Raw genomic sequence first — 27,622 nt, 5'->3', positions numbered from 1 at the left:
ATGGGAAAAAATATTTGCAAATGATGCTACTGACAATATACTGCCTATAGAAGACCCACTTTAGGGCAAAGGACACACACAGATTGAAAGTGAGGGGATGGAAAAAGATATTTCATGCAGGTGGAAACGACAAGAAAGTGGGGGTAGCAATATTCATATCAGACAAGACAGACTTTAAAACAAAAGTCTTAAAGAAAGATAAAGAAGGATACGATATAATGACAAAAGGATCAACAAAAGAAGAGGATATTACACTCATTAACATACATGCACCCAATATGGGAGCACCTAAATACATAAAACAAATACTAACAGACATAAAGGGAGAAACTGACAGGAATACAATGATAGTAGGAGACTTTAACATCCCACTCACATCTATGGACATATCTTCCAGACAGAAAATCAATAAGGCAACGCAGATCCTTACAGTTAGACTTAATTGATATTTTCAAGAAACTACATTCAAAAAAATCAGAATATACATTATTTTCAAGTGCACATGGAACATTCTCTAGGACAGACCACCTACTGGGACAGAGAACAAGCCTCAAGAGGATAGCCTCAAGAGGATATCCTTAAGAGGATAGAAATTATTTCAAGCATCTTTTCTGTCCACAACAGCATGAAACTAGAATCAACCATAGAAACAGACACAAACAAACAAACAAAACATTTACACAGCAAATAAACAACATGCTACTAAAAAGCTGATGAGTCAATGGTGGAATCAAAGGGGAAATTAAAAAATGCCTTGAGAAAAGTGACAATGAAAGCACAACCATACAAATCTATGGGGTGCAACAAAAGCAGTTTTTAGAAGGAAGTTCATGTGACACAGGCCTTCCTCAAAAAACAAGAAAAATCTCAACCTAACCTACCACCTAAAAGAATCAGAAAAAGAAGAACAAACAAAACCTAAAGTTGGTAGAAGGAAAAAAGTAATAAAGATCAGAGAGGAAATACATAAAATAGAGATTAAAAAAACAATAGAAAAAAACAGTAAAACCAAGAGATGGTTCTCTGGCCAGGCTCACCAAGAACAAAAAAGAGAGAGGACCGAATAACAAAAATAAGAAATGAAAGAGGAGAAATAACAACCTACACCACAGGAATACAAAAAAAAAAAAAAAAAAATACTATGAACAATTATATGCCAACAAATTGGACAACCTAAATGAAATGGACACATATCTAGAAACATACAGTCCACTGAAACTGGATCAAAAAGAAAAAGATAATTTGAACAGAACTATCACTACAAGTGAAATAGAATCTGTAATAAAAGAAATAAATAAATAACTCCTTGCAAACGAAAGTCCAGGACTGGGTAGCTTCACTGGGGAATGTTACGAGACATACAATAAAGAACTTATACCAATCCTTCTCAAATCCTTCCAAAAGACTGAAAAGGAGGGAGCATTCCCAAAGTCATTCTACAAAGCCACCATCACCCTGATACCAAAATCAGACAAAGACACTACCAAAAAGAAAATTACAGGCCAATATCTTTGATGAATACAGATGCAAAAATCCTCAACAAAGTATTAGCAAACAGAATGCAACAATATATAAAAGGTATCATACACTATGACCAGGGTGGATTCATCCCGGGGTCACAAGGATGTTTCAACATATACAAATCAATCAATGTCATACACCATATCAACAAAAGGAAAGACAAAAAACCCATGATCATCTCAATAGACACAGAAAAAGCATTTGATAAAATTTAACATCTATTCACGATAAAAACTCTCATGAAAGTGGGTATAGAGGGAACATACCTCAACATGATAAAAGCTATTTATGACAAACCCACAGCCAACATAATACTCAATCCTGAAAAGCTGAAAGCCTTCCTGCTAAAATCTGGAACTAGATAAGGATGCACACTCTCACCACTTCTACTCAACATTGTATTGGAAGTCTTAGCCACAGCCACCAAACAAGAAAAATAAATAAAAGGTATTCAAATAGGAAGGGAAGAGGTAAAATTGGGTTATATGCAAATGACATACGTTATATAGAAAACCTTAAAGATTCTGCACAAATACTATTGAAACTGATAAAAGAATTCATCAAGGTAGCACAATACAAGATTAACATACAGAAATCTTTTCCATTTCTTTACACTAACAGTGAAATATAAGTAAAAAAAAAAAATTTGTTTATAATCACACCCAAAAAAAAAAAACTATGAATAAACCTGACCAAGGAGGCAAAAGACTTATATGCTGAGAACTATAAAACATTGATAAAGGACACTGAAGATGATTCAAAGAAATGGAAAGGTAGCCCATGCTCTTGGATTGGAAGAATTAGTCTTGATAAAATGGTCATACTACCCAAAGCAATCTACAGAATTAATGCAATCCCTATCAAATTACCCATGACATTTTTCACAGAAATAGAGCAAATAATCCTAAAATTATATGGAACCATAAAAGACTTATCAGAATTACTAAAATCAATCCTGAGGAAAAAGAACAAAGCTGGAGGCATAACCATTCCAGAGTTCAGATAATACCACAAAGCTACGGCAATCTAAACAATGGGATATTGGCACAAAATAGACATATGGATCAATGGAATAGAATAGAGAGCTCCCACATAAAACCCACACACCTACAGTCAATTAAATTTGGACAAAGGAGGCAAGAATGTACAATGGAGAAAAGACAGTCTCTTTAGCAAGTGGCACTGGGAAAGCAGGATTGCTGCATGTAAATCAATGTTAGATGTGCAAGTTGAACCATCTTTGTGACCCTGGGATGCACATCAATGTAGCTGGATGTGCAAGATGGAACACATCCTCACACCATACACAGAAATAAACTCAAAATGGCTTAAAGACTTAAATATAAGACATGACCCCATAAAACTCCTAGAATATAAGACATGACCCCATAAAACTCCTAGAAGAGAACATAGGCAAAACATTCTCCGACATAAATTATATCAATGATTTCTTAGGTCAGTCTCTGAAGGCAATAAAAATAAAAGCAAAAATAGGACCTAATCAAAGCTTCTCCATAGCAAAGGAAACCATAAACAAAACTTAAAGACAACCTAACGATGGGATAAATTATTTGCAAACAATTCGACTGACAAGGCTTAATTTCCATAATATACAAACAGCTCATAAAACTCAATAACAGAAAACAAACAGCCCAATCAAAGAATGGGCTGAAGACCTAAATAGACATTTCTCCAAAGAAGACATACAGAGGAACAACAGGCACACAAAAAGATGTTCAACAGTGCTGATTATTGGAGAAATGCAAATCAAAACTACAATGAGGCATCACCTCACACCAGTCAGAATGGCCATCATCAAAAAATCTACAAACAATAAATGTTGGAGAGGGTGTGGAGAAAAGGGAATCCATTGCTGGTGGGAATGTAAGTTGGTGCAGCCACTATGGAAAACAGTATGGAAGCTTCTCAAAAGACTAAGAACACAGTTGCCATATAAGCCAGCAATCCCACTTTTGGGCACATACCTAGAAGAGATGAAAACTCGAATTTGAAAAGATACCAAGAAATAGTCAAGAAATGGAAGCAACGTAAGTGTCCATCAACAGATGAATGGATAAAGATGTGGTACACACACACACACACACACACACACACACACACACACACATATATACATGCAATGGAATATTACTCAGCCATAAAAAGGAATGAAATAATACCATTTGCAGCAACATGGATGAACCTAGAGATTATCATACTAAGTGAAATAAGTCAGAAAAGGCAAATATCATAAGATATCACTTATAAGTGGAATCTAAAAAAATATAATACAATGAACTTATTTACAAAACAGAAACAGACTCACAAACATAGAAAACAATCTTATGGTTACCAACGGGGAAGGGATAAATTACGAGTCTGAGATAAGAGTTACACACTACTATATATAAAACAGATAAAAAAAACGAGGACTTACTGTATAGTACAGGGAACTATATTCAAAATCTTGTAATAACCTATAATGGAAAAGAATCTGAAAAAGAATATATATGTATATATATACACACATATATATACACATGTATATATCTGAATCACTTTGATGTACACCTGAAACTAATACAACATTGCAAATAAACTATACTTCAATAAAAAAAATTTAAGTACCTATTATTTTCAAACATAGGAGATACTGAATATTATTAAAATTATCATTATTATGGAGAATAGTACAAATATGTCTAAAGTCTCCATACCTTCCTTTATTATACCCTTTGTAATTTGACTGTGCAGCTTCTCCCAAGAGTCTGCCATCTGCCTTCTCTTGAATTGAAAAATCCGTATCAGTTTGTAAGATTCATTGTCTCTACTGTTCTGTGCTTCATCCAGGAAACAAAACAAAACAAAGCAAAACAAAAAAGAAAAAAAGAAAATATCTATATTTTCTAATCACTATGACTGTTGAGTATATTTAAAATATGTTAAATAAAGTTATGTTGAACAGAAAATGAGTGTTCAGCAAAAAGATTACAGTCATTGAAGAAGAGAGGGGCACTGCATAATAATATGATTTATAAACAAAGTCTTTCACTGCTCAATCAGAAGTGAGTTTAAAATAGGTTTTAACATTTAACTTTTATGTTGTAGTTTGTATGTAAGTAATTCTATATGAGTTTACTAATTATAACTTTGGAATCTATGCTATAAAAGCAATTTTGGTATAAAAATTTGCCTGTAAGAGTTTTTTAGGGTCACAACACCATTTTCTGTATAAGTGGATTTAATCAAGTTAGGCATAGGCTAGTTTTATGGAAATTATTATGTTAAAGGAGGAAAGAACTATGGAAGGTAACTTACAAAAGCAATGGTAAGTCAGGAATTACAGTTCCACTTTAACTAGAATGAAATCACTAAGAAAAATATACTGTTAAAATGAACAAATACGATATATTTCAAAGTTCATAAAATAATCTAAGATATTTGTGTATTACAAACATACCAATACATAAAAACCTATATAACATTAAAACTTTATATACCATATTATACAGATTTCTAGACTCTTAATTAGCATTTACCTTTTTTTGCAAGCTCTCAAGAATAAATGGTTTATACTAACTTACAGCTAAAATTCATGGATTAAAAAACAGTGTGCTTCAACACTGTGAAAATGACTATACTACCCAAAGCAATCTATAGATTCAATGCAATCCCTATCAAACTACCAATGGCATTTTTCACAGAACCAGAACAAAAAATTTCACAATTCGTATAGAAACACAAAAGACCCCGAATAGCCAAAGCAATATTGAGAAAGAAAACTGGAGCTGGAGGAATCAGGCTCCTGGACTTCAGACTATACTGCAAAGCTACAGTAATCAAGACAGTATGGTACTGGCACAAAAACAGAAATACAGATCAATGGAACGGATAGAAAGCCCAGAGATAGACCCATGCACATATGGTCACCTTATCTTTGATAAAGGAGGCAAGAATATAAAATGGAGAAAAGACAGCCTCTTTAATAAATGGTGCTGGGAAAACTGGACAGCTACATGTAAAAGAAGGAAATTAGAACACTCCCTAACACCATACACAAAAATAAACTCAAAATGGATTAAAGACCTAAATGTAAGGCCAGACACTATCAAACTCTTAGAGGAAAACATAGGCAGAACACTCTATGATATAAATCACAGCAAGATCCTTTTTGACCCACCTCCTAGAATAATGGAAATGAAAACAAAAATAAACAAATGGGACCTAATTAAACCTAAAAGCTTTTGCACAGCAAAGGAAAACATAAACAAGATGAAAAGACAACCCTCAGAATGGGAGAAAATATTTGCAAACGAAGCAACTGACAAAGGATTAATCTCCAAAATTTACAAGCAGCTCATGCAGCTCAATACCAAAAAAACAAACAACCCAATCCAAACATGGGCAGAAGACCTAAATAGAAATTTCTCCAGAGAATATATACAGATGGTCAACAAACACATTAAAGGATGCTCAACATCACTAATCATTAGAGAAATGCAACTCAAAACTACAATGAGGCATCACCTCATGCCAGTCAGAATGGCCATCATCAAAAAGTCTAAAAACAATAAATGGTGGAGAGGGTATGGAGAAAAGGGAACCCTCTTGCACTGTTGGTGGGAATGTAAATTCATACAGCCACTATGGAGAACAGTATGGAGGTTCCTTAGAAAACTAAAAATAGAACTACCATACGACCCAGCAATCCCACTACTGGGCATTTACACTGAGAAAACCATAATTCAAAAAGAGACATGTACCACAATGTTCATTGCAGCACTATTTACAATAGCCAGGACATGGAAGCAACCTAAGTGACCATCAACAGATGAATGGATAAAGAAGATATGGCACATATATACAATGCACTATTACTCAGCCATAAAAAGAAACAAAATTGAGTTATGAGCAGTGAGGTGGCTGGACCTAGAGTATGTCGTACAGAGTGAAGTAAGTCAGAAAGAGAAAAATACTGTATGCCAACACATATATATGGAATCTAAAAAAACAAAACAAAAAAATGGTTCTGAAGAACCTCGGGGCAGGACAGGAATAAAGACGCAGACATATAGAATGTACTTGAGGATACGGGGAGGGGGAAGGGTAAGCTGGGACGAAGTGAGAGAGTGGCATGGACATATATACACTACCAAATGTAAAACAGATAGTTAGTGGGAAGCAGCTGCATAGCACAGGGAGATCAGCTCAGTGCTTTGTGACCACCTAGAGGGGTGGGATAGGGAGGGTGGGAGGGAGATGCAAGAGAGAGGAGATGTGGGGATATATGTATATGTATAGCTGATTCACTGTGTTATAAAGCAGAAATTAACACACCATTGTAAAGCAAATATACTCCAATAAAGATGTTAAAAAAAAAAAAAATCCAACCCAGAAAAAACAAAAGAAACAAACCAAAAAAAAGTGTGCTTAGAAGAGGCAAACTCCATTGGAAATCACTTCTTTCCCTCTCCAGGCCATGCTCTACCAATACCTTCAATCTCCTCCATTGTCCTAATGTAGTTTGACCTAATGTAGCAGTAATGTTGGTGCCTGCCTCATTGTACTTATATTGTTGCTAAGTAGTTTTGTAGAAATATTGAAGTGCATCAATTATTGCCACTAAAAACTCATGTTTTAAAATCTCAACTGGATTCAAAACACTGCCCAACAATCCTTCGATTTCCTTAGTTGTTTGTTTTTCCATTCTTCAAAGAAGATATTTCAAATAATCCCACTCTCCTTAAATATCCTAATTTATCACCTCCCCTCAGTTTCAGGAGATGACCTTGAATCTTTCGTCAGGGAAAAAATAGAAATCACAGAAAGAATGTATCTCGATTTCTGGTCACTACAGTCATAAACTTTAATGCAGACACACCTGTTCTTTCACACTTTTCTCCTTTCTAAATGGAGTGGTGTCCCTGACTAAGGCTAACGTACAAGTTAATAAATTGCAGAAAAATGAATCAAATGAATATGACAAGCACTAGAGTTTCTGATGAAATAAAAAAAAAATACACAGATGAAGGGAGTAAGCAAGAAGAACAGTGGAGTTTCAGAGTTGTAGTGGCTCTAAGTAATACTTATCTAGGTAATACTATAGGGAATACTTTATTAGAGAGGAGACAAAAAGAGCAAGGAATTATGAAAAGGGCATATTGGGACTTCCTTATGAATAATAGTGACAAACAAGTGGTGTTTGATTTTTATGGATTAAATAAGATGATAAAATTAGTCATGTATTTCACATACTAGAGCTTTGGTTTAACCTTAGAGATCTGTACAGTTTTCCAGTCTTTATGAAAGATCACACAAGATTAAAAAAAAAGTGGAATCAGACATGACATCTTTTTCCCTTTGATGTTGAAACATATTTTTGATGAGTGCATTCCTTAATTAAAATATTATGTATAAGTAAATGAGTTTCTTAAATTTAGAAAACAGAAGTAGTATTCGTTTACTTCTGCACTTGCATTAAAAATGCAATTTATTGGGCTTCACTGGTGGCACAGTGGTTGAGAGTCCGCCTGCCAATGCAGGGGACGCGGGTTCGTGCCCCGGTCCGGGAAGATCCCACATGCCGCGGCGCGGCTGGGCCCATGAGCCATGGCCGCTGAGCCTGTGCATCCGGAGCCTATGCTCCGCAACCGGAGAGGCCACAACAGTGAGAGGCCCGCGTACCGCAAAAAAAAAAAAAAAAAAAAATGCAATTTGTTTAATTAAGATGGAACAATGAATGCAAGGTCTGTTTCTTAAAGGTATAAAAACATCACTAATAATAATTAGTGTACACACTAATAATTAGAAGGATAACTTCAAATTTGTCATAAATAATTATATATAATATATATACATGAAATTTGTATTTTTTTATTTTTTATATATATAATTGGTTTTACATCAAACAATGATGTTTTATCTCACATCTAACAACTAACTTTTTTCAACCTAAGAAGTCAGAGAGGAAATATTTTGCATTTACATGGAAGTGGTCTGGTTAGAAACCTTTCAAAATGCTTCTCTCAGTAGTGAGCTGTTATTTGTGTTAATTCTGGTTTCATCTATTATGTAATTCTTTTTTTAATGGATGAGCAAGCCTTACATACATTCTTAACGCTTCTTGCTGCACTGTCAAACAGGTTGTCCTTAAGGCAGAAAAAATATATTTAATTGTACTAAAAATGGTAAATTAACCATACTCGGGATTCTCAGATATCTACAAGAATTTCTAACTCTTTGAAGCAAACTTATATTTAAGTATCAACCCAATATATAATGTCAACTTCAGGCTATATTTAAAAACATTAATCCATACTGTGGTATTTATATGTCAAAGTTTCAGGTTTTCAAAATGTTTTGCTGATATACATACATAGTTTTAAGAAAATCCTGGCTGTATGCCTAAGGAGTACTTTTGTAAAAAAGTACACTGCAGCAAGCATTAGGAGATCTTAATTTTCATCTTGAATTTTCAACAGACACAATGAGCCTCAAGATTCATTTCCCTCAAAGGGGAACACTGAGCAGTCGGATCCTTAAAATTCCTCTGGCTCTCATCATTTTATGACTACTCTGTTTGTCTAAAGAGAGGCAACCATGGATAAAGAAAATGTAGCATATACCTATAAAGAAATAATATTCAGCCTTAGAAAAGAAGGAAATCCTGCCATATTCAACAACATGGATGTACCTTGAGAACATTACGCTAAGTGAAATAAGCCAGCCAAAGAAGGACAAATACTTCATGATTACACTTACATGAGATAGCTAAAACAGTTAAACTCATAGAAACAGAAAGCGTAATGGTATTTGCCAGTGGATGGACGAAGGGGAAATGGGGAGTTGCTATTTAAAGTTTCAGTTATACAAGATGGATAAGCTCTAGAGATCTGCTGTCACAATATTGTGCCTATAGCTAACAACAATGTATTGTACACTTAAAATTTTGTTAAGAAGGTAGATCTCATGTTAAGTGCTCTCATCACAACAACAAGAAGGTTAATTCAAAATTATGGAATCGTAATAGATATTTAACCAAATTACTGTTATGCATAAGCAATAAATATGCATGAACCATAGCTTCATTGCATGTTTTAGTCTAATAACTGTTAGAAATAAGGTAGTAAACAGGAACACCTGTTTGATAGGATTAGTATCTACAATATTTACTTTGTAGAATGAATATTATAGCCAGTTACCTCTAATTAATTTATCTTATTTAGTTGGACAATTGTTGATTCACTAGCACAGTCTTTGTGCTATCCATTACATAAATTCATACCATATACATATGTGTATGCATCATAGAATTAGTTTAATTAGCTTGATATATCATGTTAATTAGACCTTCAGCTTTTTGAGTACTAAGAAATATTTCAGCTCTTGTGGGATAGCTTAGAGGACAGTTATATGACAGAGTTGCAATACTGATAAAACCAAACTTACTGCTTTATTTGCTATAGCAATGGACTGGAATCATCTAGTTTGCAGAGTTACTAATTTCATGCCTATAGAATGTAAATGAATACATTTGTGTGGGAGCTCAGAAATCCACACTTTAAGAAATGCTACAGGCAATTCTGATGTAGATATTACAAGAACACCATTTGAGAAATACTGCTAAATTTGGAACTATTAGCATATATAATAATATATATATTCCATATATATGAATGATAATATACCACATATATGTATATCTGATTTATGTATTTGTATATAACATATACGTACCTATCTGTATCAATACATATCAATACGGACCCACACATAGTTGTATTATATGTAAAATACTAATGAATATATATTTTCTCTGGAGGGACTGCATCAGTAAAAACAATGTGGAAGTTTTTTAGTTATATCCTAATATTTCTCCTTTTCTTTCATTAACAGGTTTTTAGCTGAGCAAAGGCCACCTAGAAGAAGAGTCATACTTCCTTGTGTCTCTTTCAGCCAAGTGGCCATGTAAGAAAATTTTGGCCAATGAGTACAAGCAGAAATAGTAGAAAATGCAGGGTAGCAACTAGAACCTTGTTTAAGAGACAGTTGAATGATGAATACCCTTTGGCCCTTCCCTTCCCCTTTCCTTCTTCCTACTGTCTAGACTGTAAACTAAATGGATGTAGTCTGGACATGATATGATCTTTGGAATGAAGGCCACCTACAAATAGAATAGTAATATAAAAGGATCCTGAGTATTTGATATCAGGGGTTTCCACAACTGTCTTGTACACCTACGTCCAGACTTTAAATTTAAAAAACAAAACAAAAACTTGCATCTCATTCAAGCCTGTTGGTGTTTTTTTACTTTAATTTTCTTTTACAGTTGAACCTAATCCAAACTAATGCATATGGCTTTCTTAAATCAAGTGTAATCACTGGGTGAAAGAGGTAAAAACAGATGGTCAACTGATGTCCTTTTTATAAAGGGCAAAAATCATTTATTCATTTCACGAATATATTCGAAATACCTAAGGTGTACAATGTAAAGTTCTAGATATTATGTATAACTTGAGATCCAAGCTGTCCTTAAGATTCTGTTATTTTTGTAACAATATGTATACAACTAGAAACAAAGTACGACAACCAATAATCATGAACATCAGGAGAACTGCAAGTTCTTAAGATCACTGAAGCCATGGAGATTTATGCAAATTACAAAGTAGAGTGAACAGAAAAAAAAAAAAAGAGAGAGAGAGAGAGAGAGAAACAGACAAACGTTGGACAAATGCGGGAACACACAGAAAGGATAAAGAAAGAAAATCCACTCAAAAAGATTCTGGAAGATACAGTCAGTAAGGAATAAGAAAGGGTAAAAGACAGGACTTCATAGTAACGAGGGAGATGGATGTTCTTGAGGAAATGATCATTCAAATGTTGCAAATAAATCAAGTAAGGTAAGTATTAAAGTAGGAATTCAGATATCATTGGTCATTTTGGAAAAGGCAGTTCTAAAGAAATGATGGGACAAACCAAGTTACATCTAGTTAAAGAGTGATTAATCAGGGAGCAAAAATTGATGGTGTAGAAGAGAATTAAAATTGTGGGCATAACACTCCTCAGTGAGAAAGGATAGGTTCTAGTGTACACATGGAGGAACTAGCTTTCAATGGGAGTTAGCCTATGATGGAAAAATTTATCAGCTCAAATCTAAATATTAGGTAGTTAGCATTATTTAAACTACCTAATAAATATAAATAAATGTGCATATATAGTTTAAATAAAATACACTATATACTTTCTTTTATTCTTAATTTGAATACAATTAATTTAAACAGGTCTTCCTATGTTATATGATCTGAGTATGTTTTTGCTAATATTCTGATTTTGATAACTGTGTTAATTCCCTTGATTTTATCCAATACTCCATTTTTTTAGATACTGTAGAGATTTTTAACTATAGGAGAGTAGGAATAACTATGCCAAATAATTATTCCTACCTCAATATCTGTCAGAATTATGTTACATATTACCAGTTTCTGAGGGGAACATGCTCTGTGGAAATTCTGCTGAAGCCTCAACCTTATACCTTACAAAATGAACTCATTTCCCTTCTGTTTAAAATATATTAATGGGTCTTCCTGATCTTTCTATTATTGTTCACATGTGTACTGTCATCCAACCTGAAAAATTACAATTATTATACAATTCTTTATTACTGTCTGTGATAATAACTCATTCCTTGTGGTCTTTGATTGTAAGCCTTTGGTCTTTTATTTCTATGTACAGGGCTTCCAAATTGGTTAAATTCCTTATAACCTCTGCCATGGAATCATCCCTCACTTGACCTTTTAATCTTCATTTTCATGGTCTACCTCACTCTCTAGTTACTGCTGCTTTTTCCTCCTTCCTTCCTTTCACAAACAGATTTTTAAAAGGAAAGATTAGTTTCACTATCTCCACTTCTTCACTTTATTACAGCAAGTCTCCCCACTCTCTCCATCACCAATTTTTTGCACTTTAGCAGATCATTCCCACCAGTGTGAACACAGGGTTTTACCTATCCCAGTTTAACAAACAAACCAAAAATTAAAAAAAAAAAAAAAAAACCCTCTTGACTCTACTTCTTCCTTCAGCAATTGCCCTATTTCTTTGTTCACCTTTGGTTACAAATGTCCCTGAAATGCTTATGTATACTAATGGCCTACAACTTTTACTTTCCAATTCTCTCTTAAAACCACTCCAGTAAGACTGTCACCGACAAAACTCCTTTCATCACAGTAATCAATAACCTCCATATTACTAAATCCAATGATCAATTTCAGAGTTCATCTTACTGGCTTATCATCAGTATTTGACATAGTTCATCAGTTCCTTCTCCTTGATATACTTTCATTTGGCTTTTAGGAAACCACACTCTTGGTTTTCCTCCTATCTTATTAATTATCCTTTTGAAACTCTTACCAGTTCCTCCTAGCTTTGTTGTGTTTTTAGTGTTGGAGTGTCCAGGATTCAGTTCTTAGTCTTTTTCTCTCTCTCTTTTTTTTTAATTTAATAATCACTTCCCCTTCTAGACTTCCAAATTTAGATCTTTATCCCACAACTTTAATTCTGCACTAAGACTTGTATAGCCAACTGCCTCCTTGAAATCTTCATCAGAATGTTTATTAGCCATCTCAAACTGCACATGTCCAAAATTAAGCTCTGGAGCATCTCTCCAAAAATGTTTCATCAACAGCCTTCTCAATATTAATTAATGGCTATTTCATGTCCTCAGTTCTTCAGGCCAAAAGCCTTAGAGCTGTCCTTGCTCCTTCTTTTCCTTGAGCTTCACCATCAGTTAGGAAATTCTCTTAACTTTATCTTGAAAACCTAACAATTTCTCATCACCTCCACTGTTATTTCCTCATCCTAATAATTATAACATCTTACCTAGATTACTGCAAGTAATATCCATTTTTCTACCTTTCCTCTCTATAGTTTCTTCCACAGAGTGATTCTTTAAAAACTAAGACCAGGGCTTCCCTGGCCGCGCAGTGGTTGAGGGTCCGCCTGCCGATGCAGGGGACATGGGTTCGTGCCCCGGTCCGGGAAGATCCCACATGCCGCAGAGCGGCTGGGCCTGTGAGCCATGGCCACTGAGCCTGAGCGTCTGGAGCCTGTGCTCCGCAACGGGAGAGGCCAAAACAGTGAGAGGCCCGTGTACCGCAAAAAATAATAATAATAATAATTAAAAATAAAATAAAATAAAAAAATACTAAGTCCAATCACTTTAATGACTTCATATTTCACCTAAAAGCCAAATATAGGTCTTTATCTGGGCTCCATTAATTCTCTTTTGCTTCTACTATTTTCACCCATGTCAATATTTTTGTAGTCACAATCACCTCCTAGATGTTCCTTAAACACAATGAGGCACACTCAAGATTATATATTTTGTTCTAGACATCATTTCTGCCTGGAATGCTCATTGTTTAGCTATCTTACTTGTGTCCAGACTTTGCTCAAATCTCAACTTATCAATTAAGTAACCTACACACCCATCACCCTACTACTGCTCTCCTGACCTCTCTTACCCTACTCCACCTGTTCTTTCTTATCACTCTCTGAACAGAGTGTGTTATTACTTTATTTATATTGATTGCTTTTTAGAGCCTTTTTCCCGTCATAGGGCATAAGTTCTACAGGAGCAAGCCTCTCTGCCACTTTGGTCACTGATGCATTTAGGACAATAGCTGCCATGTAGTAGGTATCTAATAACTAATTGCTGAATGAACACTGAATGAATAGAATTCTAGTAACAACCCGAAAAGATTAAGTTTGGAAACAATTTTAAAGGGTATCTAATCTAACTCTCCATCCAATGCTTTGTAAATAAGGCAGCACCTAGTTACTTTCTACCTCCTTGACCCTGCCATAGCACCTAAGCAGATAATGCCAAACAATATTAGAGTTGAGAGAAGCCTTAGATATTACAGACAAAGAACCTGAGATCTAGGGAGGTGACATAACTTACCCAGTTTCATCTATCCACAAAGAGTCAAAGCTAAAACTAGAACTCGAGCTTCTTTATGCTATGTTATTTTTCATTTCACTGCAATGGAATTAGCTAATATTCAACAGGCCTCATAAAATTCTGCCATCCAGTAATGACTGAGTAGATCTTCCATCCCTGTTGGATCATGCAATGGTGCTGCTGACTGTTGTTTAATAAACAAGAACTTAATGAGTTAGCATATATAGCTTATAAGAGAGGCATTGGCTAACTTAATATTCTCCGTGCAGCACAATTACTGGGCTGATTTATTCCCTGTTGCCAAAGTCAAAGGCAGGTTACAGTAAGCCCTGCTTCACTGCCTGAACTTCCAGAACAGAATAAAATGCATAGTGGCCAGTGGCAAGTTCCCAGTTCCTCAATGAAGGGCCTGTAATCAAGGAATCGTCTGTAATTTTAATCAAAATAATGTAAATGGGTCCCCTGTTCTCATTTATCTTTTCAGTTCTATTAAGGATTGAAAATATTATATGAGCAATGCATACTCATAAGAAAGAACCAATGTAATGCCACCTGAAATAAAATGTCTCATTCTGATGACTATATGTTTAAAAAGATATGAGAACATTAAAAAATGTAAAGGGATTAGAGGGCCAGGATTAGATTTAAAGTTTTAATTATTCACAGATCATTTTATACATCAATTCTGTAACTAATACAATTAAAAGGAATGTTGTTTTATTACATTTAAGTGACTACAGACAATATTATTTACTGACACTGTATCTTTCAATTGCCATTTATAAAAATATAACATAGTTTTGGTATTTGTATCATTTTCTTGAAAAGTGCCAAATGACCTTGGTGTTTATATTTTACAACAAGGAATTTAACAAGTCTATCTAAATATTCATGGTAACATTAATTTAAAAGGACAGTAAAACAATTAATTTCTTGCTATTTTCTTCCTGAGGAAGGGGGAAATAAATAAAGTGGTCCAGTGTCATTTAATGAGAAAATGGAGAGAAAAGAAATTTGTAGATCTGATACTATTATTGAATAAGCTGTATTTATTCCAGAAACTTGGAAACATACGAAGGGTGTTCATTTAGATGATAAACAAATTATTACTAAGAATGCTTAATCTGAAAAGAGAAAGTAACTATTATGAACATAAATGGGTATGTTATGATCCCTAAAGTAAATGTGTTAGATTTGGTTTCTAGAATGCAGTGGTAACAAAGGAACAGGTGCCAAGAAACAGTGTTTTCTAATTTCCTTCTAGCAATCAAATATGTTGCAAGTTTAAAATTTTTCATTTTTAATGGGATCTCTTCTACACCAAGAGATAAAATTATTGGAAAATCCACGGCATTATCATCTACCTTGATATGACTCAAATATGTAACACTGTAGAAGTAGCAATTTATGAAACAATAGTTTTTGAATTCTCTAACATTTTTAAACCAGGATTCTGCTGAGTTTCATTGTACCCAGGCACAAAATTATCATGGGAAGAGTTAAAGTTATATAAACTTGGGTATCGAGGGACTGAAAGATAGAGGAAAACACAAACAAACAAAAAAACAAAGTTGGTATAGCTAAGTGTGTTATTTTCATCTTACCTAAAAAGGTATGACTAAGCTGATAGAAACACGGTACTTTTGCTGACGTCTAGCCAACTATGAATGTATTAAAACACATACACACACACACACACAAACACACACATTTACCTAATGTCCTTTCAACAGCAATCTGCAATGTTGTCTTATTCTTTCTTCTTCACATTTGTCTTGCCTGTGTGACAGCTTATTCCCCTAGATTTCCTCCTGTCTCTCTGTCTTAGTCTCCTTTGCTGGATCATCCTCCTAAGCCTGGGCCTTATATGCTGTTGATGCTCCAACTCAATCCTAGTGCCCTCTTATCTTCTCATTCCATCCTGTCTCTGTCTAGCCAATGTTATTGATGCCTTTTGGTTCTATTACCATCAATATCAACTACACTATCAGTGATGCTTCTCCTCACAGCTCCTGAATCATATAGATAGATATTGTTGTCTATTAGATGGCTTTAACAGCATGTCTCAAAGAGACTTCAAACTAAATATATGTAAAACATCTCTCAATAACCATAGCATTCCCATCCCAAACGTGACCTTCCTTCAACATTTTCCAATTCAGTGAGTATCTCTCCTGCCTTTACCAATTTACGCAAGCCAGAAATGATGTTTTATTTGAACACCACCTTCTTTATCACTCTTCAATTCACTACAGAGGTCTTTATCATTATACCTCCTAAAAATCTCTCAACTCATTCTACTTCTTTATCTCCATCAGTACCATCTTAATACAAGCTACCATGATTTTTTTTCTTGGATTACAGCAAACATCTCTTAAGAAATTTTCTTACAGCTAATCGAGCCCCACTTCAAATCAATCTCTATACTTCAGCAAGAATCATCATTTGAAAACACAAACCTCTTCATGTAATTGCTTTTGATAAAAATCCTTTAATAAGTTCCTGCTATTCTTATTAAATATTTTACCTGGTTTAAAAGGCCCTTTTAGTCTAGAGTTTACCTATGTCTTCATTTCACTAATCCCACCATTCTTCAATTACTAAGTCTACATTATACTTCAATGATATCAGTGCATTTAAATTTTTAAAACAGCATAAAGAAATATTTTCTTTTTACAAATACTATATCCTAAAAGTATGTTTTGAAAACTCTAATTTTCATGAGACCATGCCTTGAGTCTCTAAAGAAACAGACCACATTCACCCAGATCACAGTGTTTAATTTTTGCCTTCAGATAACAGGATACATAAAAGAGCTATCTACAAAAACAAAGGCAAATTACTTCCAAGACTATTCAATTAATCTGAAAGGAACCAGATTATGAACCAGAGTATGAACTGGCACACTAAGGAACACAATTGTAGGAACAACTCTTATTTCCTTATACAAGTTTTGATAAAAATCACATTATTTTTCATTGATTGAGTGATAAAGAAATACTGATGGAAAGCTTCATCTTTCAAAATTCCATTCTATATATTAGTACCCAATCTCCAAAATCTTCCTCAGCTCTGACAGCTACGCCTTACAATTTTCCTGTAACTGTTAGTTCTTTTAAATATTTAATCCTTTAAAGGCCCACATACAGTTTTTCTCTGATTCCCAACTGGCCTCAGGCAATGACATCAAAGCTAGATTGATAGAAACTACTTACCATATTGTAGGTGGCTCAGAACCTTCTATTTCTAAGTAATCATACTTTTCTTCCATTTGGAAATCAGTAAATATGAGTGAAATTGTGTCCCCAGGCTCTGCTACAATGGTCCAAGTGCAATCAGCATTATTATGATACTCATTAGGAAAACTAGGGCTTGATATGACGCCACTAGATCCTCTCATTGTTCCTCCACATGCATCTTCAGCTGTTGAAAACAAAGATGAGATGTTCAGATATAAATCATTAAGAGAAATGCGATTAAATCAACTCTGTTAACATTATTGGATAAAAATAACAGGACAAATGTTGTGATACCAAGTGCATATTATAATAATAGAGATTAAATGAGAAGTCCATGAAAAATTTAAGCACATATATAAATACAAATGCTATCTTGACTATTTTATAACCATTGATTGAAACAGCAATGAAAGTAAGTAAAAATCTATACTCCAATTAGATCTCAGGATAACAGAATTAAGATTTCCTTTTCATTGATTAGGTGATGAAGCAAGTAAAACAAATGAAACATCATTCTTAAGGTCTATAATAGGAAATCTTTAGTCACTTTGTGCATGTTCATGGTAGGTCTGAGCTTTGTTTTTATTTCCTTAATGTAGGTATATACCAAATAAATGATGTAAGAGAGAATATAATATAGTTTCTGTCATTGGCATTTTTCAAAAGCTACTGAAAACATTTGTGGAAATGCAGTTTAAATAGAATACATCATCACATATCTACAAAACTTTAATTAGAAAGAAATAATATAGTAACTTCAATAATATATTCAGTAACATATCTTTAGTAACACATTCCTATGACTCTATCAAACAATGTAAACATATTTTGCTAGGTATTCATACGATTATGTATACACAACATTATAAATGCAATGGCATCAATGCTAGGTTAAATAGAAACTATCTACTTATGATATTGTAGGTGGCTCAGAACCTTCTATTTCTAAGTAATCATACTTTTCTTCCATTTGGAAAGTTTCTACTAATTTTACATTTGGACCTGTGGTTCTCATTTCCCAAATAAGGGTCATAGATTATCCATGAGTCTACTTTTGGCCAATGTTGTATGTAACCCCAACAGAGGGGTTACATGACCACCTGTGTTTAGTGTTAAAACATAAGATAAAGCTCCTTGCTTTATAAAGAAACTGAAGCTATAAAATTTGTCTTGTCATAACACTGTTTAGGCCAGTCAATAGGCTACTAGATTATTTGTGCAATCAAATTTCTCAAGATTTATGCTGTTATCTTGAGCTACTCAGGGAATTCCTTCCATTCAAATCAAATGTCTGAGGAAATATCTAGCTCTATAAAGACCAATTATTATTTGATGTAATAGTTAACAATCTGTAACTTTAATAAATAGAGATGGCAGCATCCTGTTTAACTCCACAACGGGCATGGAATGGCAACATGCTTTGGTACTGGGAACAACTTTCTTACCATATTGTATGCATTAAATAACATTAGCTTCTTTCTGTCCCACTCTTTACCCACCTAGCTCCATAATTCATAAATTGAAAGCATAAATAATATTGTTCTTAAAAGATACTTAATTTTCATCATACACTACTGTGTATATGATATTTATTTTCATGATGCCCTCTCTATTTTTTTAAGTCTGTTGAGTAATTAGAATGAACTAGTAGTGGTCCAGTCTAGACTATGAGATATATTACTACAATTTTCTCGTCAGAACATACAATGCCTTCCCTCAATACCTTAACTTTAACCTCTGGTGAAAATGTCCTGCTGCCCCCAATCCCCAACCACAAATTATTTCTACTTTTTGTCTTCTCAGTACTAACACCAACGCTGAGTACTGCTTCAGAAATAAAATGTTACATTATTATATATTTGTAGTGTAGCTGGCATACAACATATTCAAACCAGCTCTGTGAGCTATTTACTTCCCTGTCTCTAGATAAAATCTCAGGCAGAAACATTTCAGTTCACACTCAGATTAAGAAAAAATTCCTCCACTTTTTTTAATTCAAAAATATCAATTTATCAATTAATTTGTCTAGTCCTGGATACTCACAAAAAATTGTGACTTCATTTAGGTTAAGGTTCTTTGCTCCCCTGGGCTTGTGGCAGATGGGGCAGAGGTGAGGCAGTGAAGTGGGCTCTTCTTCCCTGTTTCCCCTCCTAGAATTTCTTTTCATCCACCCCTGCTCACTGAGCTCTCTATGATTCATCCTAGATTTGGAAGTAGAAAGGATCAGGGGAGATGAATCTTATTTGCTTGGCACTGATTTGGTACTGGTTTCCAAGGGCTTTGGCAGATGATTAAAGAAAGATGGTTCATTTTGTTCATGAACCTTTTCATGGGACCCTCAGAAGTAACCCAATCAGTTCCCTTGTTGTGGGTGAATGTGTTTCTCTAGCTGGCTGCTTATTTTCTCCCTCATACCATGGGTATAGAATGGTATCCTTCCACCCTCTTTCCAACTATGTCTCCTTATCCTTCTAGGTGGGCCTCTTGGGCAGGATCTAGGACAATTCCAGGCCAGAACTCCCTCACAAAAGTCCTGCATATGGTTAAGAAAACATGCCCCATTTATTTATCCTCTGTGGACATGCAATTTCTTCCCAAATGTAGCCTTCTGGGTTTACAACAGCAGACATTTAAATATTTCAGCCATGGTCTTAATGATAATACACTGTGTCCCCCAAGCTCCAGGGCAAACAAATCAATTTCTCTGCATGGTCTCCTTTAAGAAGTAATCTAGGCTCACAAAAGAGAGAAATCACCCCAAACTCCTGACACATGATATGGAGAGCAACTAACAGCATAGTTCACTCCAGGGAAAGTCTTCAACCCAAAAGCATGACTGACTTGCAGTTGAAAACAAGGATGGGAACTGAGATCTTCCAGCATTCAAACCAATGCTCTTGCCAATTCCTGTATCAAGTTCTTTGTTCAGCACTCCTGTTTGATCTCTTTATTACTACAGAGGCTATCATAGAATCAGTATCTGACAAAATTGTGAAATAAATAAAGTTTGCTTTTAGTACACGTTAGATATACAACATTTTGGCTAGGTAATCTACCTGAATGCTAGAACCTTTGTATTGCAATTCAGACTGGATTTACTATAATATTTATAAAAAAACAATACATTTTCTGTAATCATAGACTCTTATAGTAAAATGTATTATCTAAATTAAAATTTTTACTTTATACCAGAGTTAGAACAAGTGAAAGGCAGAATTAGGACAAACCATGAAACCCTTAAATCTAGTGCTGTGCTCTCTCTGCTAAGTAATATTGCCTGGTCTCTGGGCAAAGTGAGTTGGTACAAATCCTGTCAATGATAGAACTTTTATTCTTTCAGCATCACTCTGTCCTGGCCACCAGGCTTGCCCGTTTGATTAGTGTTGTCTGTAGTATCTTCTGTCCCACATGTCACAGAAAGGGCAGGGTTCACAGGCTATTAAATAGAACCATTTTTTAACATACTCAAGATACACATGGGGTCATGTTGGTTACTTGTATACACTTTCTGTGAATTTTAAAGTTTATTAATTTGGTTATCTATTCAAAAAAATATTCATTGAGATCTACTAAGTACCAGGAGGAACTGCGTTAGTCTCTCATGCTACAGTGGTGATCAAAAGTCAGCACAATACCTGCCCTCATTAAGCATCCTGTCTAGAAGAGAGTAAGGCTCTAAACAAATGACAAGATAAACATATAAAATTACATTTCTGTCAGGTACTTTGCAGAAGGAGCATTTAGTACCGACATTGTATGTTTGGGGCTTTGCAGTAGTTAGAGAATTCAGAAACAAGGATTCTTTGAGGAAGCAATGATGGACTAGAAACCTGAAGGGTGAATAGTTAATGAGGAAAAGGAAAGTTGTTCTGAGTAGGTACACTTATGCTTTCACCAGAGGAAATGGGCATTCTCCAAAATTTTCCAAACTGAAAGAAAATCTGTGTGCAACTGCCAAGTGGTACCAAATGAGGTGGAAAGGCAACTAGGTGCTAGACCTTGCAGGATCTTTCTGACAAAACTATTCAGAGCAGTGGAAAGTTACTGATGGGTTTTCAGCAAAGAGATGACATGATTGGTTTTGAGTTTTGAAAACATTCTGGCTGCTCTATGAAGAGGAGAGGGAAAGAAGATAATGGAGGATACAGATTAGGGGGCTGAATCAAGAATCCAAGCAATTTTTGGCATGCTTTATTGTTTCCTAAAGATAAACCACCTCTCGTTTATTCAGTAGTTTAGCATATTATTATCTCAATATCTTCAAAAGATTAATTTGGTCTTTGTAGGCACTTTGGAATAAATAGTATCACTGCACAATAAATCAGAATAATTCTCTTAGGCCCATTTTTAAGAACAGTATTTTTTCACCTAAAGAGTAAAGCAACGTGATTAAATATCTTACACTTCTCTTGAGGTTAACTAGAAGTTATGATTGCTTCAAAATGTAGTTATTTAACATACAGGGAATATAAAAAAGGTTGGTAGTTTCTCTACTCTTGTCCTAAAATCTGTATAGGTTGTAAGATTTTAGGTGTGCTTTTTTTTTTTTTAATGCAATACATAGGCTGAATGATGGCAAGTTGCATGTTAAGAAGTTTGAAGACTCAGTCTGTTGTAAAACATGAAGGAAACAACCAGTTCAGCCAATAGAATCAATGAAGGCAATGTAGTCTTTTGAGAATAAGAATTTTTTAAAACATGATCATTTGATTTGGGATTTATTCCAATCACCTGGAGGAAATACTAACAACTCCCTCTTAAATTCTTAGTGTACTCAAATCTACTGATAAAAAAATATAGCTATTAAATTTAAAATATTAAACCTAATTTTGTTTATAATATTATAAATCTATCATCGAATACTCCTATTTCTACACTTTAAAATAACTAAATTTATACAAACTTGATAAACAATGTCCTTTAATCTCTTACAACGTATAGAGCAGGGAAAAAAGTGACAAAATAAAATCAAAATTATTTGTACTTGTTTATCCCATTTGTAAAATTTATCCCATTTGTTTACCTTTGTTTTTATTTCCATTACTCTGGAAGACAGATCAAAAAATATATTGCTTTGATTTATGTCAGAGAGTGTTCTGCCTATGCTTCCCTCTGAGAGTTTTATAGTGTCCAAGCTCACATTTAAGTCTTTAATCCATTTTGAGTTTTTCTGTACAGTGTTAAAGAATGTTCTAATTTCATTTTTTTTACATGCAGCTGTCCAGTTTTCCCAGCACTTTACTTAAGAGACTGTCTTTCCTCCATTGTATACTCTTGCCTCCGTTGTCATAGATCAATTGACCATAGGTGCATGGGTTTATTTCTGGGATTTCTATCTTTTTCCATTGCTCTGTATTTCTATTTTTGTGCCAGTACCATACTGTTTTGATGACTATAACTTTGTAGTACAGTCTGAAGTCAAGGATCTTGATTCCTCCAGCTTCGTTTTTCTTTCTCAAGACTGCTTTGGTATTCGGGGTCTTTTGTGTCTCCATACAAATTTTAAGGTATTTTGTTCTAGTTCTGCAAAAAATTCCATTGGTAATTTGATAGGGATTGCATTGAATCTGTTGATTGCCTTGGACAGTATAGTCATTTTGACAATATTGATTCTTCCAATCCAAGAACACAATATATCTTTCCATCTGTTTGTGCTGTCTTCGATTCCTTTCATCAGCATCTTATAGTTTACATAGTACAGGTCTTTTGTCTCCTTAGGCAGGTTTATTCTTAGGTATTTTATTCTTTTTGGTGCAATGGTAAATGGTATTGTGTCTTGAATTTCTCTTTCTGATATTTCATTGTTAGTGTATAGAAATGCAACAGATTTCTGTGTATTAATTTTGTATCCTGCAATTTTACCGAACCTCATTAATGAGCTCTAGTAGTTCTCTGGTAGCGTCTTCAGGATTTTTTATGTATTGTATCATGTCACCTCCAAACAATGGCAGCTTAACTTCTTTTCCAATTTGTATTCCTTTTATTTCTTTTTCTTCTCTGACTGCCATAGCTAGGACTTCCAAAACTATGTTGAATAAAAGTGGCAAGAGTTGACATCCTTGTCTTAGAGGACATCCTGATCTTAGAGGAAATGCTTTCAGCTTTTCACCACTGAGTATGATGTTAGCTATAGGTCTGTCATATATGGCCTTTATTATATTGAGGTATGTTCCCTTTATGCCCACTTTGTGGAGAGTTTTTATTATAAATGGGTGTTGAATTTTGTCCAAAGCTTTTTCTGCATCTATTGAGATGATAATATGGTTTTTATTCTTCAATTTCTTGATGTGGTGTATCAATCTGTTGGTGTGTTGTTTGATCTGTGGATATTGAAAATTCTTTGCATCACTGGGATAAATCCCACTTGATTATGTTGTATGATCCTTTTAATATATTGTTGGATTCATATTGCTAGTATTTTGTTGAGGGTTTTTGTGTCTATATTCATCAGTGATATTGGCCTGTAATTTTCTTTTTTTGTGGTATCTTTGTCTGGTTTTGGTATCAGGGTGATGGTGGCCTCACAGAATGAGTTTGGGAGTGTTCCTCTCTCTGCTATATTTTGGAAAAGTTTGAGGAGGATAGGTGTTATCTCTTCTCTAAGTGTTTGACAGAATTCGCCTATAAAGCCATCTAGTCCTGGACTTCTGTCTGTTGGGATTTTTTAATAACAGTTCCAATTTCAGTACTTATGATTGGTCTGTTCGTATTTTCTGTTTCTTCCTGATTCAGTCTTAGGAGGTTGCACCTTTCTAAGAATTTGTCAATTTCTTCCAGGTTGTCCATTTATTGCCATACAGTTGCTTGCAGTAGTTTCTTATGATCCTTTGTATTTCTGTGGTGTCAGTTGTAACTTCTCCTTTTTCATTTCTAATTTTATTGATTTGAGTCCTCTCCCTTTCTTTCTTGATGAGTCTGGCTAAAGGTTTCTCAATTTTGTTTATCTTTTCAAAGAACTTTTAGTTTCGTTGATCTTTGCTATTGTTTTCATCTCTATTTCACTTATTTCTTCATTTCTATTTCATTTATTTCTGCTCTAATCTTTATGATTTCTTTCCTTCCACTGACTTTAGGTTTTGCTTCTTTTTCTTTCTCTAGTTGCTTTAGGTGTAAAGCTAGGTTGTTTATTTGAGATTTTTCTTGTTTCCTGAGGTAATACTGTATTGCTATAAAATTCCCTCTTAGGATTGTTTTTGCTGCATCCCATAGGTTCTGGATCATTGTGCTTCCATTTTCATTTGTCTCTGTATTTTTTAATTTCCTCTTTGATTTCTTCAGTGATCCACTGGCTGTTTAGTAGTATATTGTTTAGCCTCCATATGTTTGTGTTTTATACAGTTTTCTCTTTCTTGTCATTTATTTCTAATCTCATAGTGTTGTGGTCAGAAAAAAGGCTTGATATGATTTCAGTCTTCTTAAATTTACTGACGCTCTCTTTGTGGCCCAGCATGTGGTCAGTCCTGGAGAATGATCCATGTGTATGAGGGAAAGATGTGTATTCTGTTGCTTTTGGATGAAATGCTCTATAAATATCAATTAAGTCTACCTGGTCTAATGTGTCATTTAAGGCCTGTGTTTCCTTATACATATCGATAATTACTTTAAATATAAATGGATTAAATGATCCCACCAAAAGACACAGACTGTCTGAATGGATACAAAAACAAAACCCACATATATGCTGTCTACAAGAGACCCACTTCAGACCTAGGGACACATACAGACTGAAAGTGAGCAGATGGAAAAAGGTATTCCATGCAAATGGAAATCAAATGGAGTAGCAATACTCATATCAGACAAAATAGACTTTAAAATAAAGACTGTTACAAGAGACAAAGAAGGACACTACATAATGATCAAGGGATCAATCCAAGAAGAAGATATAACACTTGGAAACATACAGGCACCCAACATAGGAACACTGCAATATACAAGGCAAATACTAACAGCCATAAAAGGAGAAACCAACAGTAACACAATAATAGTGGGGGACCTTAACACCCCACTTTCAACAATGGACAGATCATGCATCTATTTTTGTTCGCATCATATCTGTTTTATTAAAAGAAAGACTGACATATAGTAGAGGTTTATAGGAATTTACTGAATTAAATATGAAATAAACAAATGAGTAAATATAACCATTTAAGCTCATCATCAAATTAAATTCTGATGTCTGAGCCATCTATGGGGTAGAATAAAAAGAAAACACAAGTAATATGTCACTATTACAAAAGAGATTAATTGATAATTGGAACAAAATGTCAAAACAAAATAGAAGAATGAGAAGGACTGCCAAATAAATTTTAAGAACAAAATGTATGTTGCAGGTCAAAAGCTTTATAATAAAAAGGTGAGCATAAACAGAAACTGATTATTGCTATTCAGTACCAAGCAAGTGGGAGTTAACTAATTTTTAGATTTTTCTCCATATTTAACTTCAATAAAGTACAACTTCTTTAATTACAGATAGCAGAATTATGTATGTGGAGTATTCAAGAGACTCACCAGATAAAATACATGACTTAATCTGTGAATTAAGCAAGGTTACTGAATACAAGGGCAATATACAAAAATATATCAGCACTGAACAATTACAAACTGAAATTTTTTTAAATATCATTGCTAATAGGATAAAATTTCAAAAATTTAGGAATAAAAATAGAGAAGGAAAGCCTGAGTAAAGCTCTAATTATATTTTTGAGAGAAAATATAGACCTATGTAACTAAATAGATCTATGTAAATAAACAGATATTCCACGTAATCTAAAAATGTCAGTTCTCCCCAGATTAATCTAGAGACAAGCCCAGAAATTTGCAATTTGAAACTATGGTTTCAGTAAAGATAGTAGCTACCAGCTCAGTTCTTTCTATTTTATAAAAGTCCTGTCCTTGTTTATACCTTATTTTTAACCTCCATTGCTCTCCTTGAGGCCCCACTCCATGTGCTGATTACTACTCTCAGAAGGCAAACTTTAATGCTACTTCATTTAAAAAAGAATGTTCAGGGTATGATTTCTCTCAGAATTTCCAAAATCTTATCACTTCTGTTTCAACACAGATTGAATTATCAGAAATCTGTGTAGAGCATTTTAAAACACCTATACATCAACCCCAACCCCAAGATTCTTATTTACTTGCTTGATAGTGGGGTCAATAGTAGGGCAATCTTTTTTTACATTCCCTAGGTGATTCTACTGCATAGTTAGAATCAACAATCACTGTAGTAACTCATGTAAAATAGCTAATCCATTCATTTGGGTACTTGACCCTATCTTCTACCTAACTCCAGGTCTTTACTTGGGATCACTTAAGCTGATAAGTACCTCTCTAATACCATCCTAAAAGTCCATATAAGATGGAAGCCAACCCCATCCACCTCCAAATAGCAAGACAAACTAAATTTATCTTGGTCTATTAACCTCCTTTTCCTCTTCCCTTTCCAAATTCCTCTGAAAATGTACCTTTGCTTAATGTTTCTACTTATTTACCTCCTAGTGATCCCTCAATTAACTGCATTCTTGTTTCTCTTCATACTTTCTATTGAACCCCTTCTCCTAAGCTCAACATTGACTTCCTAACGGACACATACTTGTTAGTATTTTTTAAATGGGTCTCTCAGTGACAGCTGGCATTGTTATTAACTCATTACTCTCCTATTCTTTGGCTTCCATGTGAAATATTTTATTGGTTACCCTTGTAGCTGTCTAACGCTTCTTATCCATCTACCTCACTGCCTCCTCTTTCTCTACCAGTTACTTTAATATCAGAGCTCCCTAGGCCTCTACTCTTCTTTTAATATACTTTCTCCCAAGGTGATATTATCCACTCTCTTTATTTCAACTATCCTCCAGGTAAACTGACAATTCTGTTATCTATGTCATTTAGCTCAATCTTTTTCACT

General features: G+C 34.4%; 1 protein-coding gene across 3 annotated transcripts in view; it reads right to left on the bottom strand.

The window, feature by feature from the left end:
• The window catches only part of CSMD3 (CUB and Sushi multiple domains 3), a gene marked incomplete at both ends in the record, with an annotated part of 1,078,626 nt that overhangs the window by 764,388 nt on the left and 286,616 nt on the right, over window positions 1–27,622 (bottom strand). For all 3 annotated transcript variants that reach the window (XM_082674966.1, XM_082674967.1, XM_082674968.1), the window contains one exon: window positions 17,695–17,902. In XM_082674966.1, the coding sequence (XP_082531092.1) occupies window positions 17,695–17,902 (208 nt within the window). The remainder of the gene's footprint in view (window positions 1–17,694; window positions 17,903–27,622) is intronic.

Source organism: Grampus griseus (assembly GCF_964374135.1).
Source record: "Grampus griseus genome assembly, chromosome: 17".
Classification (NCBI taxonomy): Eukaryota; Metazoa; Chordata; class Mammalia; order Artiodactyla; family Delphinidae; genus Grampus; species Grampus griseus.
The sequence above is the reverse complement of the archived record's forward strand: the minus strand, read 5'-3'. Positions and strand labels throughout refer to the sequence as shown.